At 45.6% G+C, this 17251-nt stretch overlaps 1 protein-coding gene across 3 annotated transcripts; it reads left to right on the top strand.

Moving 5' to 3' along the window:
• Positions 1-2436: 2436 nt before the first annotated feature.
• Positions 2437-16761, top strand: C1H19orf25 (chromosome 1 C19orf25 homolog). 3 transcript variants are annotated; one of them, XM_083182999.1, is made up of 3 exons: positions 2437-2592; positions 10440-10602; positions 11252-16761. In XM_083182999.1, exons 2-3 carry the CDS (start codon positions 10473-10475, stop codon positions 11440-11442), a joined length of 321 nt encoding a protein of 106 aa, XP_083039125.1. In that variant the 5' UTR covers positions 2437-2592; positions 10440-10472; the 3' UTR covers positions 11443-16761. The 3 variants fall into 3 exon arrangements, with proteins under 3 accessions (XP_083039125.1, XP_083039116.1, XP_083039135.1); XM_083182990.1 differs by having other exon boundaries at positions 2453-2600; XM_083183009.1 differs by lacking the exon at positions 2437-2592 and adding an exon at positions 3023-3210.
• Positions 16762-17251: the final 490 nt, after the last annotated feature.

Genomic DNA, 17251 nt, shown 5'->3' with positions numbered 1-17251 from the left:
GGTATCTGCAATTAGCGGGAGGGGGCACGGGGGGGCCTTGAATCGCGGGAAAGGGGGGTCCACAAATTGCGGGAGGGGGGTTGCAAATTTCTTGCGAGGACAGCCCTAAACACTTCTGGTTGGCTCAGAAGCACTCTGAGCCATGCATGATTTATAGGCGGTAGTGTGACATCATAGGTCATGCAGCCACCCATGTACATACCTTCCAACATGACCCTCTCCAGGAGGGACACAATGCTCTGCTCCTGGACTTTCTTCTTAATGAATGATTATCATCACCTGTGTTGAACAGGTTAATTGATAAGAAAGGTGCTTGAACACAGGTGATGGCATTCCAGCATTAAAAGGGAAGTACAGGAGCGAAGCAATATGTCCCTCCTGGAGAGGGACATGTTGGGAGGTATGAATGCAGTGCTGCATCAAAGAGTCTGCTGCTGTGTGCCGTTGCCAGGCTGGGGGAAGAAACAGGCGACTGATCCAACTAGATCATTATGAAGCTCCTCCTGTAAATTTTTTTATGTCTTGGACTTAAGTCAGTTTTCTGGTGAAAGAGAGGTGGGGTGGGGGTGGGGTGTGTGTGTGTGTGTGTGTGTGTGTGTGTGTGTTATTCATTAGCAGCAGGTCTCCATCTGTACTACACTTATGTAGTGCTAAATACCCAGAAGGGTATGGGTCATTGGGTAGACCAAAGGTCGACAGGCATTAGGTTGACAACAGAACTTCGACATGGCTTAGGTTGACACCTCAAAAAGGTTGCCATGCTGAAGTTCGACATGGATGGAAGGTCGTCAGAAGCATTAGGTCGACAGTGTCTAGGTTGACAGTAGAGATGGCCATTGTTGTCATTGCCATCGAGGGTTGCCATTGATCGTGTTAAAATATGCAATGAATGACCATAGATATTTTTAACTATATATGGTCATCCCTTTTGGGTAACAGAATGGCCTGTTGGGCAATCAAAACATGGGGTGGGGCTTCGTGAGTGTTGGGGGCGGAGCTATGCTCAGTGTCCCGGCACTTAAATAAAAAAAAAAAAACACCAGCAAAACATCAGTTTTGCTGTGCCATCGATGGAGGGAAACCATCTGGGTCTCCCCCATCGATGGCAAAAGTATTTGACATTGACCATAAACCATCAATGATTTAGAATCATCGTTGGTCGATGGCCATCCCTAGTTGACAGACATTTTGTTCCAAATCTAGAAAACAGATATTTTAGTATCTGGGGGGGCACCAAAGTGATGCTGCTTTCCCACTGCCAAGCCGTTTAAAGAACCGGTATTTTTAAACGGTATTTAAAACGGTATTAGCTTTCACATTGCAGTAGATTACCGTTTTAAATACCGTTTAAGTACCATTCACATTGCAGTAATACCGTTTAAACCCCTCGTGTCCCCTGGTACCTGTCCTGCCCCCCCCCCCCCCGTACCTGCCAGCTGGTACCCTCGCTTCCCCCCCTGCCCTGGTACCCCCTCCCCCCCTGTCCTGGTACCCCCCTCCCCTGGTAGCTTGCCCCCCCCCCCCCCCTTGGTACCTTGCAGCTGGTACCTTGCATCCGGGCAGCATGGTAGGCAGGGTAGGCAGCGAGCATTCATGGGCTCCTAGTCGGCAGGTCCCAGACTGATTGCTGAAAGCATCATGCAGGAGGAGGCTGGTGCACAGACAGCGGGGGCACTAGGGATCCGGGCAGCGCGTCCGTGCTCAGGAGGAGGACGCGGAGGAAGGTCCATTAGGAGATTGTCATTTCATCGGCGGGGGTCCCTGCCGCGAATGGGAAATAGCGGAGCCGTTCATTAAATATGCACATATTTAATGAACGGCTCTGCTATTTCCCATTCGAGGCAGGGACCCCCGCCGATGAAATGACAATCTCCTAATGGACCTTCCTCCTCCTGAGCAGGGACGCGCTGCCCGGATCCCCAGTGCCCCCGCTGTTTATATTGTTTATTGTTTATATTGTATGCTGTTTACTTGTTACCCTCTTGACTGCTGCACAGCAAACCGAAAACAAGTTCCTAGTATATGCAAGTATACCTGGCCAATAAAGCTGATTCTGATTTATGAATAAACTCCAATCTGGTACCAATAAATAATGATAATATTAATATATGAAATCAAACAATGTATTAATAAAAATATTCGTTTAATATAAAATATTATTTTTGTCATAATGGACTTGCTATAGAACCATAAAACACGGCCCTTGGCAGTACAAAGGTATATAAATCAAGTAACTACTGGCTGGCTACAAGGAAAGAGTAAAATCAAGAGTAAATTCTAACTTTCCGTCGATAGATGGCGCCCACACAACTCGGTATAGACAAGCTTATAATTAGACGAGTGACTGAACACAGAGATAGGGTATGCGTTGTGTTTAAAAATGGTCTTTGGTGCCGAGCTTTCAGACTGCCACAGACGCCATTTTAAAGAAGACACCTTGAGAGTGTTGTATTAGCAATTGTCCTAGCAAATATGGATCACGGAACAAGGACACTTATGATAGTGTTTTTCTAGGATTCGGAACAGCCTGGTATGGTGGAACCTACCATATCCTGTGTTCCGGATGAGAACGTCAGAGAATATGTGGCACATGTGAGCAGGTTGTTTTATATATGTTTTTGTTATTCTAGTTATTAGAACTACCATTCGTTCTACATTCAGTGCAAAAGGCTTCAGTCATATTAGAATCTAATATGACTGAAGCCTTTTGCACTAAATGTAGAACGAATGGTAGTTACATTAGTAACCTAATATAAATAATAGACTTATACTTACATTAATATATATAATTTTTCAATAACAAGTAAATTGTGAATCGTTAGACATGTCCTGTGAGATAAATAGTATTAATTTATTCAAGCAATACTTATTTCCTACCTAATTCTAGACAAATGCGGTTTATTTGCATGACTGTTCTCTGTGGCAAATGAAGATTGCCTGTCTACTCTCCTGTCATTCCTACCCTAAATAGGTCACCTTAAATGTGACATATTTAGGGCGGGTTTCTGGGGGTTTTCCTTCCGGGTGTCACCGGCTCTCACCGGGGACATAGGGAAGGGGAGATAACAGCCTCCTCATATGGGCCGGAACATTTCGATTTTTATTACCTCGCTGGACCATACAGGAAGACTTGGTGACAGATGTCACAGAACCCCCACCAGACAGGACAAGACACTAAAAGCTCCAGAATGACAGATATTGATGAACTAGGTGATTCATCGCTCTTCACACTGTCGTAAGGGGCTGCACCCCTTTAATTTGTGAACGTTTGTATTGTGAGAAATATGGTTAGAATTGTATGAAAGATGCTCTGTATTGAAACTTGAGTCATAGGTGAAATGTGTTAAATAGAGAGCATATGATTTGGAAGGGGGTGTGTATTGTTTTGTTTAATTAAAAAGCGGTTACAGAGTAAGATGTACATTGATAGTGTGGAGGGTACAGTGACATTTGTGGGTGTGTGTGTGTGTGTGTGTGTGGGGGGGGGGGGTGTTTGCGTGTTGTTTAGGTGTGTGTGTGTGTGTGTGCAATAGTATAGAAGGGGGGTTTTTGAGTAAGCCGCTCCCCACTGGCGGAGGTCACGACACAGGAAAACAGGAGGCTGGGTAGTGATAGGGGTGTGTGGGCATAAGGGGGACTAAAGAGGAGGGTGGGGGACACTGTGCAGCTTCTGCCAGTGGGTGAGGGTCCAGCGTGGCAGCACAGGAGTACAGGACGGTGAGTCAGTGTCTCCTCCTACTGGGTGGGAGTTAGGGTGCAGGAGGCTGGGCGGTAAAGCATGATAGGGGAATGTGGGCAAGACAGGGTGAGCAGGTCCCCACTGGCGGAAGTTACGGGGCAGGAGAACAGGAGGCAGGGCAGCGATAGAGGTGTGTGGGCATGAGGGGTAGTAAAGGTTTTTGGCTGTTGCAGAGTAGGGATGGGCATTGGTGCAGATGCCATCGATTGTTGGCATTGATGGCGATTTTGCACCCTGCCATCGATAGTAGTAACATATTACTTGGATAACCATCGATTGTTGTAGCTTTCGATGGTCATCCATTATATCTGACTGAATAGGCCGTGGGTCAATCAGAACTCGGTGGCGTGACTTCTGGGTGTGGGGGGGGTGGAGCTATGCTCCGTGTCCCGGCACCTTAAAAAAATTTGAAACTTGATCGGTTCTCCTTTGCCAATGATGTAGGGAAACCATCTGGTCCTCCCACATCGATGGCAAAAGTTTTCAACATCGGCCATAAACCATCGATGAGGGTGCATGACAGCAGGAGGCTGTATAATAGTGGTATGTGGGCAAGACATTGATAAAAGTATGTGGGCAAGACATTGATAAAAGTTGTGGCGCTGGTGCAGAGGACCGTGGGGAAACTTCTGACAGTGGGGGAACCTGCAGCGCAGCAGCCAGGGCCGGATTTCCCACCTAGGGGCGGCACCTGCTTGTGGCGTACAGGATCCCCCAGGATCTCACGGGGGTATGTGAAATGCAGTAGCGGGGTCGCGAGGGTCTGCTGGGGGGGGAATTGCCGGAAAGGGGTCAGGGGGGGGTCTGCAAATTGCGGGAGGGGGGGGGGGTGCCGGTATCTGCAATTAGCGGGAGGGGGCACGGGGGGGCCTTGAATCGCGGGAAAGGGGGGTCCACAAATTGCGGGAGGGGGGTTGTGTGGGTCCGTGAATCGCGGGAGGGGAGCAGGGGTGGTGTGAATCGCGGGAGGGGGGGTCATGAATCGCAAGAAGGGGGGGTCGTGAGGGGCCGCGAATTGCGGGAGGGGGGCGTGAATCGTGGGGGGGGGTCTGCGAATCGCAGGAGGGGGTTCTGCAAATTCCGGGGGGTGGGCGCAGGGGGGGCTAGAATCTTGGGAGGGGGGCGGGAATCGTGGGAGGGGGGGCCGCAAATCGTGGGAGGGGGGTGCTGTGAATCGCGGGAGGGGGGGGGGGCGCAGTGAATCGCGGGAGGGGGTCCACCGTGAATCGCGGGAGGGGGCCTGCAAATTTTGGTGGGGGGCACGAATCCCGGGAGGGGGGCTAGAAAAGCGGGAGGGGGGGTCGCGAGGGGGCCGCAAATCGCAGGCGGGGGGTGCCGTGAATCGCTGGATGGGGGGGTCGCGGGGGTGACGCAAATTGCGGGAAGGGGGGGTCGCAGGGGCCCACAAATCGCAGGAGGGGGGTCACGGGGGTCCCGCGAATCGTGGGGGGAGGGGTTGCGGGGGTGCCATGAATCGCAGGAGGGGGGGTCGCCGGGGTCCCGCGATTCGCAGGAGGGGGGGGGGGTGCCAGAGTAATGGTGGATGGTGGCTGTGGAGTAATGGTGGATGGTGGGCGTGTACTGTAGCCCTGGCGGTTTGTGTATCCAGCTGGGCGGGAGCGTTATATACACAGGGGATGAGTGACAGATCTGGCTAAATATATGAGATGGAGCCTGTCAGTTTCGGGGTACAGTCCGGTTCTGTTTTTTATCCATACCCCGGCATTCCTTCGTGGATCAAGGAAATGAAGCAGTTAAAAATGCCACTCATGTTCTCATATTATACAGGCACAAGGAGAACACTATAACCTTCACCTACACCAGTGGTTCCCACTGGACACTTGCAGGGGTGCCTTAGGTTGGTGGACCAAGATCAATTCATATTATTTATGGTCAATGTACCAGGCAAAACCAGTGCTTGTGGCTGCCAGTCATAATATATGGGGACAAACAGAAGCAAATCCTGTCCCTCACCAGATAACTGTGACATATAAACACAATGCACTTAATTTAAGATTTTTTTCTGAATTCTCGATAAGAAGCATTTGGCCTAGGGGTGCCTTGAAAATATTTTGATGCTCTAAGGCGCCGTGATTAAAAAAAGTTTGGGAACCCCTGTCCTACACATATGCCCCAGAACACAAATGTTTCACCCTCCTATATGCCAATATCAGGATAGGATAAATAGGATGCAGGCACCATGTGGACAGTTATAATGTTAACACCAGAATATTGACATTTATGATGTTGACATTGTTGACATGTCAACCTGGTATGAGCAGAGGATTAGGGATAGAGGGGCAGCTTTATCAATGAGTGATATTCTTGTTATCACAAATGATAAATAGTGTTTGAGTCAGTCAGCTCCTATTTGTCATGTGATTCAAAATGACAGTTAGGAGCTGATTGGCTGGGGCACCATTTATCATTTGTTACAAGTGATAACAAGAATATTACTTGTTGCTCAATCTACCCCAGAGTTTAATGGAACAGTCATCACCTTTCCCCACTGGACCAGAAGACACCACTGCACTGCCACACGTACTGAACGCAGACAAACCTTTCTCACCCACTAGTATATAGATGCTGGGACTAGTACACAGTTCCCAGGACCCCACACTAGGGATGGCCATCGTTGCCATTGCCATCAACTATGCAATGGATGACCATCGATATTTTTACATATCAATGGACATCCATTGTGTTTGATTGGCCTGCGGGCCAATCAAAACACGGGGGCGGGGCTTCGCGGGTGGCTATGCTCCGTGTCCCAGCACTTTGAAAAAAAACAAACAAAAAAAACATTGTTTTGCTATTCCATCGATGGAGGGAAACCATCTGGTACTCCCCCATCGATGGCAAAAGTATTCGACATCGTCGATGGCCATCCCTACCCCACACAGTGCATGTTTTGCAGGTCTCGCAAAATCAAGTGAAATAATTAGCTCCACCTGTGGATCTTTTACAATGTGTCAGTCAGCAATGTGTGCACCTGCCAGGTGACCTGGAAAACGTGAACTGTGTGGGGTCCTCAAGACCGAGTTTGAGAACAACTGGACTAGTATATATAGATAGCTATGTATTCGGAGCAATTATGAGGTATCAGGACACAAATTACATTTCTCCTGCTATATGCAGATATTGAGGCATGTTCCTCTCTCTCGTCTTCTCCTAAGATATATACGTTTATAGTTAAAGGACAGATATGCTCCTATTTATTGAGGGAGGGCTGGTTCTCATCTAACCTGGCTTAAGGAGCCCATACACGGTCCGTTGTGTAGGGCTCCGTTCTGTACTATGCGATGCGCGCTCCCGCGCATCACATAGTACGGTACAAAAAGTATGTGCTGCACATACTTTTTTTGTACGAGGTACACATCGGATTGGATCGCAGTGCATGCACACTGCATGCACTAGGGATGCGATCCGATCCGATGTGTACTATTTAAGTCCCAAACGGATCCGTTAAACGGACCGTGTATGGGCTGCTTTAGAGTTACTATTTTAATGCCCTAGTTAATTACTAGCTGTAACATCCTGTATACGGGGGGGGGGGGGGGGGGGTGCATTCGTTACAATACGTTACTATATGTCCATTACCCCGATCGGGCCATATATCTGCTATCCTTCAGTTGGCTGTAAAGTGGGTTGGGTGGGAAGGGTAGATTCGATTTTTTTGGCATAGTTTGGCTAACATAGATATGTCCATATCCTATTTTTGATGTAGCTTTGACTTGGTTTTAGCTAAAGGCCACTAATTTACTACCTTCCTATAGTCTAGTAGTTAGTAAGTGGGGTAGGGGTAATTACTAACTACTAGACTATAATCTCCCTGGATGCCACCGTCCCACGGCTCCCTGTCAGCTCCCTGCCGCGGACGCTCGTCCGCTGCAGGGGTTAAGACTCGCCGCGAGTGGCGGCGAGTCTTAAATACGTTGAATAGTGGGAGCAGGAGGCTCCGGAACACGGCGAGTGCATGGCGAGAGAAAAATCTCTCGCCATGCACAGAGAATTTTCTACATTGAATACTGCCCATAAACTTTTTACTGAAGGCAGCTTCCTTGTAAGCATGACAACTGTCTCTGCCATTTTCTTTAAAAATAAAATAAAAGTTCACAGCAGTGTGTTGTTTCTGTGAATCATTCGCCACAAAACAGACAAAAGATTCAAAAACTTATACCACTCAGACTTGAGACCCGGCAATCACCTGGCATTTTGAGTACCGGGTGACCATGTGCTCCAACACACTTACCAATTTGCTGCTCGATATGCCAGCTGTCATTACTGGATGAGTATTTACATTTGCTCTCCCATCCTTGGTGTCAGTGTAGGCAGTCCATGTTGCCAGTGTATGAACAGCTGGCAGGTTTCCCATGCACGCACGGGTTGCCTGTAAAGTCAGGGTATTGACCACTTTGTTTAGTGGTCAATATACAGATGTCGCAATCTACCCATCCTCTAATAACAGGGTTGGGCAAGTACTGGTCACTCTTCTGGTATTAGGATAGGAAGTGATGTGTGCTCTATATAGGTGTATTGGGAAAAGGAATAAGAATCAGAAATGTTACTTTCTGCTATTATCTTCCTCTGTAATCTGGAATTGGCTGACTGCTTGTTCTCCAAAGCACATTTTGCACTGGTCCACAGATATAGTAGCTCACATACTCTGTGTTTATAACATGCTGTAACAGCACTCTGTAGTGACACACTTGTGCTAAAGCCAGGTAAGTTGTGTTCCTGTATACTTTGGCTCTGGCTTCAACAACAGAGCATTACTATAACCCAGTCACCTGAATATTGCTCAGAATGAAAGGTGCAGGTGCCAATGGGTACATTTCTCATATTTTCATGTGTTTTGCTTTTTGTATTAATGGAAGTTGGTGTAGACCAGGGGTAGCCAACACCAGTCCTCGAGAGCTACTAACAGTTCACGTTTTCCAGCTCACCTCACAGGTACACGGCTGCACTCATTACTGACTGACACATTTTAAAAGATCCACAGGTGGAGCTAATGACGTCACTTGTGATTCTGTGAGGAGATCTGGAAAACATTAACTGTTGGTAGCTCTCGAGGACTGGAGTTGGCTACCCCAGGTGTATACCAATTTATTGAGCAATACTGTGAGAATTGAAGATATTACAGAGACCATAATGGACTGTATTTAGAGTTGCACACAATTCAGACGCATTGTGGTCACAGAAATAAATTCATATATTTGCCCGTAGGCCAATTTGCACACTTCTATGCTTTAGTTTGTAGACGTATCCGAATACGTGCAAATTAGCATCAGCCTGTATATGAGGCTGAAAGATCTTCGTGTAGTTAGAACTCTGTGTAGCCGCGCCTCCATCATCATACCGCTGACTATCAGCATTATGCCACACGTGAGATGTCACTGCAATGTGAGCGTCCATCCCTGACTCATGCACAGTTATACAAAAGGTACAAGATAACATTTAGCTTCTGTGTTCCAGCTGTGTCTGTTCACATGTGTGCAGTGTAGTGTAAGCTGTTGGTGCTTTATACATCTAACTAATGTTACACAAAGGCTTGTACCTTACATTGTAGTACATACACAGAAGCAATGATACCTCCATCCTCTGGCTAGTATGTAGATCTCATCACATATAGGCCAGTATCCAATTAGCTGCGTTAATTTACACCAGCTAATGGATTTTGCCAGGCTACCGAATTAGCCCCTATAAGCAGCATTTATCGGAATTATGCTTCAGGCACCTGAAGCATAATTCTGTGATAAGCAGCCATCGGAGCCTAACATATGATATTGGGAAATTAGCCTGTATCTCGCACAGTAGCTCCTGTTAAAAATGGACTATAATTTGATAACCTAATGACCACCGGCCGAAAAAGGATCGCACCGCTAATAGTACATTGGCCATACTCTTACACCTTGTATGTAACCTGCTCAAACCTAAAGGCGTGTACACACGCATCAATTTTACATTCCATTCATTTTGCTTTTGATTTCCCCAATTCCATCCCCTTTCGATTTGGCCTTTGCTTTCCATTCTATTTTAGATTCGATCTGCACTTTAGTATCTAATATCAAATTTCAATATCGAATTTGATGTGCATTCAAGGCACAGTGTACTCATTCGATTTACTGGATCAAATTTGATATTTCCTTGCCTGCACAGTCTATTTTTCTTTTCGATATAGGAAAAACGGGAGCGAGCATCAATTAAAACCATTGTTAAAAACCATTGGATAATAAGCAAAATCAATCGAAAACCTGTCAAAATTGAAGTGTGTGTACATCCCTTAAAGGCATCTAAAAGGAATATAAACATCATAGAATTTGTTTTTCTAATTTCGGACTAATGGAATAGGGTGCGAGAATCAGAGAGTTTTTCCCATTTTTTTTAAAGCGGCAATCCATTACATGGAAAAATCAACCTGATTTTTCAGGGTAAATGCTTGCTGCTTTAAAAAAGGTACTTGTGTAGTTTCACGGCGACACTTCCCTGCGGATTGCATCATATGATCCGCTGGGAAGTGCCGTCGTGAAACTACACTAGTACCAAAAAAAATAGGAAAACTTTTCCAAAATCTCTCACTTTTTGATTCTCACACCCTATTACATTTGGCCCTATATATTTCCTCTTAATAAGATAACCCTGCATTCTGGTCCATAATGTAAGCTTTCATATAAAAGAGATCTATTTTATTTTTGCTCAGACAGCTACATATTTTCTATGAAGAATATCCGAGATGACATCCAGAGCAAAGAAGCGCATTGTCCTTCCGTCCCGGCCAGAGCCTCCCAGTGTAGAGCAGATCCTGGAAGATATTGGCACAGTGGCAGCATCTGATCCTGTATGTGTCTGTGACCTCAGTGAGGGTAAGTGTAAAGCCTGCTTTATAGCCTGGCATAGAGCCACAGAACACAGATTGGGCCTGATTCAACAACACTCAGAAGGGGATGAATTCAGCTCGTTCCGATATTGGGGGGGGGGGGGGGTGTCTGCGAATACACAGAAACCGGCTTCAGGTTACACACTCGTCGGTCCGTTTGTTGCAGGGGAGGGAGTGACGGGGGCAGACAAGGGGCTCCAATGGTACCACCCAGCGTTTTATGGGCACCCCCATGAAAATGCTGGGCTATACCCTGAGAGCTTGGATGGGCCGATGCCTGCTGGGGGGGGGGGGGGGGGCGGGTGGATGATGTCACAGGACGTCAACACTCTCCCCCCTCTTCAGCAGACACCGGAGGAAATAAATCCGTTGAGACTGACTTTTATTTCCGAAGGCAGGAGAAATCATTCGATGGTTGGTGAAATCATTTTTCCTGCTTGTGAATGCATGCGGGGGGATGCGTTAGCGAGCACATCCCCTTGAATGGCACCGAGGGGATTCGGTGGGAGTGGGTGTTCAGTGGGGTGGCGTTTCAGCACTCGGAATGCCGTGAATTTCTCTGCTTACTGCGCCAATATGAACCAACCCCATTGGGTCCAGGACTTACCTTGTTCTTTGTTATACTTTTGTGACAGACTCCTCAGTACCCACTCATGATCCTTCCAGTGAGTGGGATAAGAAGTACTTGCAGAGTTGCTCCTATGTGGAATTAAACAAGAAGCTGAAGGAAGCCCAGGCGGAGCTGAAGGAGAAATGTGAGACTTTGAGGTCTTCTGGGATGAAGCTTGGAAGCGTCATAGAGGAACTAAGAGAGGCGGCCGTGTAATAGACTTTCATGTAATTACACTATAACAATCACATGAAAATGAATATGAATATTTGATTGGCAGAAAAACTTAACCCATTTTTCAGGTACAATATGTGTGAATGTAGGCTAGGGCATATAAAACATGCCATATATAAGTAGGGAATCTCTTCTAGCAATGACTGCATGGCAGTCGTATCTCCACATTAGCTATGTGCGCATCGTCCTACACATATGATTTCTCCTTGTGGTACAGTGAACAGGATACAGATGTGGCTTCTCATATTGCTGGGCTTTTGGAACAAAGCGGTTACCATGGTTATGTTGAGCACCGTGATCAGGCAGCTGGAGCGCTGGCCATACATGCAGCTAATATGGTGATCCAATCCAGCAGGCTATCTTTCCTTGTCCTGTCCAGTCACTCACTGCAAGAGTCGTGGCACAGGTGGGTGTCAGAGTGGTGTCTGCTGACAGCTATAGAGCAAGATGATGCCAGGGTAGTGCCAATATATGTTGATGTAGAAGAGATGCAAGGACCAGAAATATTGCAATTCCTAACCGGCCTCATTTATCGCAGCAAGTACTTTAAAACAAGACTGTTGGATACTATGAGACCCAGGAAGCGTCGCTGATTATACCAGGGCTGTGGAGTCGGTAGATAAATGTTCCGACTCCTCGTACTTCTGACTCCGACTCCTCTGTATTAGTATTCGAATGTATTTGATACATTCCTTGAAGGAAAGAAAGGCAACATACATATTATTACTACTAATCTCACTTCCTGCCTGTGTTAGCATTGAGATCTGGCTCCTGTGCTGCTGCAGCAACAGCAAACTCTGACCAGACTCTCCCCTCCTGGCTGTGCAAGTGCTCCCTACACCTTGGGGCCCGATATGGGGGTACCCTTTGTACCCCCCTGTTGCCGGGCCTGCTTGCACCACACTTAAAAACCTAGGATAGACAGTTTCTTCCAGAAACATGTACACATGTCTACCCTCATACAGACAAGCAGGCATGCAGGTTTTAAAATAAATATAAACACTAACAGTTGAATCCAAGAAGCTGTTCCATCAAGTCCTTCTAAGCTCTTCCAGTTATAGAGAAGAATCTTCACTCAATAGGAAAGGTTCAGAAGTGTGGAGCATGAGTTCCGCATGCTTTGTGACGACAACAAAAATCAACGAGCCACAATCTCCGCTGGTTTGCTTGCTCGTCACCGTTCAATTCATGGACACAAGGAACGATTTCTTTACCAAATCGTTACTGGTGACGAAAAATGGTGCCTGTACATCAATATGAACCAGCGTAAGGAACGGCTTAGCCAAGGTAAACAAACGACCCCGCGCATGAAACAAGATCTTCATCCGCGTAAAAAGATGTTGTGTGTATGGTGGGAGAGCTTGGTTGAATGAATTTTTCAAGTCTACACCAGGTGATTTCTACCAATGAGGTATTGAAAACCTTATTGAACGTTGGAAATAAGTTGTAAACTACAAGGGAGAATACATTTATAAGTATTGGTGCTCCTAATTGTGCGTTGCGTGCCATATAGTGAAGCACATGAAAAGCATGCTTTTTCACGGTCACTTAACGTGTTCGTTTTGCGGTTACGTGAGGCACTGCATGCATTTGTCTTTATACTTACAGTAGAGAAGTCATTAATTATAGTTGTCGGAGTCGGTGCATTGTTTGCCGACTCCGACTCCAGGTACTCGAAATTTCCTCCGACTCCTCGACTCCACAGCCCTGGATTATAAGCATATAGTTATGCAGGGTACAAAATCCTATATAATAGTCAGCCCGATGTGCTGACAATTGTATAGTTCTGTGTACAGGACCGGTAGACTGATTACAATGTTCCTGCAATGGTTGGGATCGGAAGTGCACATCTTATGTGCAGTCTATATTTAGAAGTTGACCTCCCAGAAGCCCATACACACTGAGCTATTTGTACTGCAGTGTGTAAGGGGCTCACAGAGGGGTTAAACTGGGTACACAATACTTGACTGATCGTGAGCATTTACCTGATAAGTCGAGTGATTGCAAAAGTGGAAACCCAGCTTTAAGGTGGATACACAGTTGATTTTTTTGAATGATTCTGACAGATAGGAAGGATAAAATGTACAAATTGTCCATTGTATAGCTCCCACATGCTGCTGCTGGGTATTTGCTTACCAATGCCGGGTCCCATTGCCCACGATGTAATGCTGGTTACACATAGGGGGGTGATTCGTTACTGGGACAGGGCAGAGTTCGGATTCCCGTTCCGATGGTGGCGGTCTGTTTTTTCTTCCGTATTCCCACTAATACTGCTTGTATTGTTATGGACTGTAGGTAAGCTTTCCTAATAATAACAGTTCATGTCAAGTTCACAGTAAGGTGACTTGTGATTGTCCTGTCCACAGTATTTTTGGAGATGGTTTTTATTAAATGTCATTGTCCCAGTGTCCCTACTCATATAATAAGACGTATCCTTAAAGCTTTCTGAGGAGGAATGAATGTTGCAAAACCTCACTTTTATTGTATTATATGCAACCGCTGAAGAATCCTGGGTTGTGCAGAAGGTTTGCATGCCACAGAGGCAGCTAGAAGGTGAGGAAGCTGAGCAGCTGTGAGGATAAAGAGGAGGCTGATCAGTCAGACAGGGAAAACATTATTTGGGTTATTATTTACCCCACCTTATTTTCTTTTTCTGCCAGCATGAAAGCAATAGTGCTTGTCAGCAGTGCGGCACACTGCGATACGGGGAGGCATGGGCTTCTCAGTCTGCTGTGAACCGGACCAGAGTGTGATGGGTATCTGGTACGATGGGTTAATAGGTTGACCACTATTGGTCAACATGCATTAGGTTGATGTATATAAAAGGTTGACCTGTTAATGGTCGACAGGAAATTATCGACTATCGAGTTTTTCATGAATTTTATTTAGTTTTTTTAACTGACTCATTCCCATTCCACAATACAAATGGGCATAGAGGGAGAATATAATAGTGCCTGAAGCATGGCGTGCCATGATGGCAAATTTCGACATAGACACACCAAATAATGGAACTCATGCCGATCTTGTCCTATGTTGACATTTTCCTTGTGTTGACTTTTTGTTATTGTTGACCTAGACTATTTCAACCTTTTTCATGGCCTATTGCCTGTGGACCGATAGTGGTTGTATTCCTGGGTAACTGGACACAGTTACATATTTATTTTACCTACCTAAATAATAACCAGGGTCTTTTCCACTGCACAAATAATACCCCTTCCACGTCGCAAATGCCGAATCGCATCTGGGATTTGGACACGGGTCCATCCCGGGAGTGACCCAGCATTTGCGCCGTGAAGCTCCCCACAGTGACCCTGCAATAAGCCGAGTAACTGACATCACACAGGGGTGGGGTGGATCAGTGCCTCATCGGGGGGGGGGGGCTGTAAATGGGACCTGGGTCGCCCATTTACACAGCCTAGCAACCCGGGTCCAACTAGGGTAAAAACCTTCTTTTAACCCAGGTCAGACAGAATACTGGGTTGCTGGACAGTTTTTTTCAAAATGGCGCTTTCACACCACAGAGTCACAGGTCAAACGAGCAACAACCTGCGTCAGTCTCAAATTATTTGTGTGGTGTGAAAGGGATATAATCTGGGTTAATGCTGGGTCTACCCAGGTCGGTTCACGGTGAAAACGGCTCTCTAAAAAATTACCTAGGTCGATTTACCAAGCAATTCTACCCGGGTCGAATCCAGGTTACATGGCAGTGACTCTGTTAATGCTTCTACATGGTGATTTAAGCTTCTGGAGCATTGACATGATGTCGTTTGTCAGTGCCCTGTACAGACAGAACATGGAGTATTGCTGCAGTGCTGTTGATGCTGAACACCTCACAGCTGACCCACAGCTTCAAACACAACCTGCCCCACAGCCTAAACCTCATCCTGTCCATTAGCTTTTTTATAATAGTTTTTATTGACAGAAAAAACTTAGAGATTTCACATCAATAAAACTCACATATTACAGTCTTATGAAAACATATAGATATTTGTTATAACGAATTTTAGTACAATTTGATATAATCTAACAAACTACCTTCAGACATGAAAATAAGATATGACTTACCCAGAAGTTATTTAAAAGGGTGGGCCTGTAGCTATTATGGTTGTATTATACCATGTTGTAAGGTAGAAATTTTAGTAAAGTGTTTTAGTTTCTGGGGGTAGAGTATTAATATAGGGAAACCAAGTGTCAAAGAATTTTTTGGTTCACTTTTCTTTTTCCAGGGAGACTTCAGACCAGTCCATAGTGAATAAGTAAGATAGCCTAGGGAATAATAGGGTTCTCGATACCGGTTCGTGGGATATCCATTGAGATAATATTGTCTTTTTGGCTGCTGCAGCTAGTTTATTGAGTAGTTTTAAGTTACCCATGGACTGCTCACTCAAGGCAGGGTCTCTCCTGTCTATTAGCTTAATCTGCATCCTGGCCAGTAGTACACAGCCTGATCCTCCGCTTCAGATCACCATGAACTGCAGGCAAAAAGGCAGCCACTGGCTGACCCACAACCTGAACGACAGAAGAAAAAGTATGTTTTTTAATGACATCTGTAGGCATTTACCGGGGTGACCCAGGTTGAAATGCATTGGACCAAAACCTGAAGTCAAGTTGGACCCAGGTTCAAAATCCCTGGTCCGAGCCAGGATTTTGTTGGAAACGGAGTAGTACTTTTTTGGCAGGGGAAGTGATCTATAATTCATATTACATACACTCTATATTTTAAGGTTACATTGTGTAAAGGCTATCAAAAGTAGTAAACTATGCCTCTTCCTTATACCACACCCTTTATTTGTGTGTGCTGTCCCTTTATTGAATATGGGAGGGCGCCAGACACCCTAGCACCGGCCCTGCGAGAGAATAGATTTTTAGAGAATCAAAGACATTACTGCTTAATGTGACTTCCTCACCTACAACAAAAACAGGTGAGCTTGTGTTGCACAGTTTGCGGTGTTGCTATTAAATATCAAGACTGTACTTGGGCATGCATTCAGAAAGTCTTATTTATGGGCAGGGCAGTAAGGCTATGGAACTCTCTTCCAGATGTGGTGAAGGCAGAAAAATCGAACACATTTTAAATAAGGTTGAACAAACATTTACTGAAAAAAAAAAAAAAACATTCATGGGTGCAACCTATAACCACTATTAGTTAATGTTATAACAAAGTATATATTTCAAATAGATGACAAATCTAGATTAAAGGTTTAACACGGTGGATGTATATCTGTTTTTTTTTTTCAACATCAACGAATATGTTACTATGTTACGTGTAAAAAAATAAATAAAAAAAACATGCTGCATGAATTTTTCCAGTGTTGATCTTGTGCATGTCGACCTTTTTAGGGTCAATTTAGAAGTTGGACAGGAGAGAGTAGCCCTCGCCAACTTTCTTTCTCATAGTCACAAGGATTATGAGATGCATCTATACGGACCTGCTCTACACCACTATCCACCATTGCACAGACTGGTCCTGACAAAGCTCCATAGCGAAGCGTACCCTGACCGATACACACACAGGCCCTTATTCAGATCTGATTGCAGTACAAATTTGTTTGGAAAATAGGCAAAACCGTGTGCATTGCAGGTGGGGCAGATGTAACATGTGCAGAGTTAAATTTGTGTGGGGTGTGTTGAAACTGAAATCTAAATTGCAGTGTAAAAATAATGCAGCCATTATTTACCCTGCACAGAAACAAAATAATTCACACAAATCTAACTCTCTCTGCACATGTTACATCTGCCCCACCTGCAGTGCACATGGATCTGAATAAAGGCCACAGTGTGTGGCCCCCCT

This window comes from Crinia signifera, chromosome 1 (genome assembly GCF_055691185.1).
Source record: "Crinia signifera chromosome 1, ASM5569118v1, whole genome shotgun sequence".
In the NCBI taxonomy this organism is placed as follows: Eukaryota; Metazoa; Chordata; class Amphibia; order Anura; family Myobatrachidae; genus Crinia; species Crinia signifera.
The sequence above is the reverse complement of the archived record's forward strand: the minus strand, read 5'-3'. Positions and strand labels throughout refer to the sequence as shown.

What these genes read in the sequence shown, in the direction of transcription:
- C1H19orf25 (XM_083182999.1), top strand. Translation starts at nt 10,473, where the DNA reads ATGACATCCAGAGCAAAGAAGCGCATTGTCCTTCCGTCCCGGCCAGAG. An exon ending in TGTCTGTGACCTCAGTGAGG is followed by an intron (nt 10,603 to 11,251) that starts GTAAGTGTAAAG and finishes CTTTTGTGACAG; the next exon opens with ACTCCTCAGTACCCACTCAT.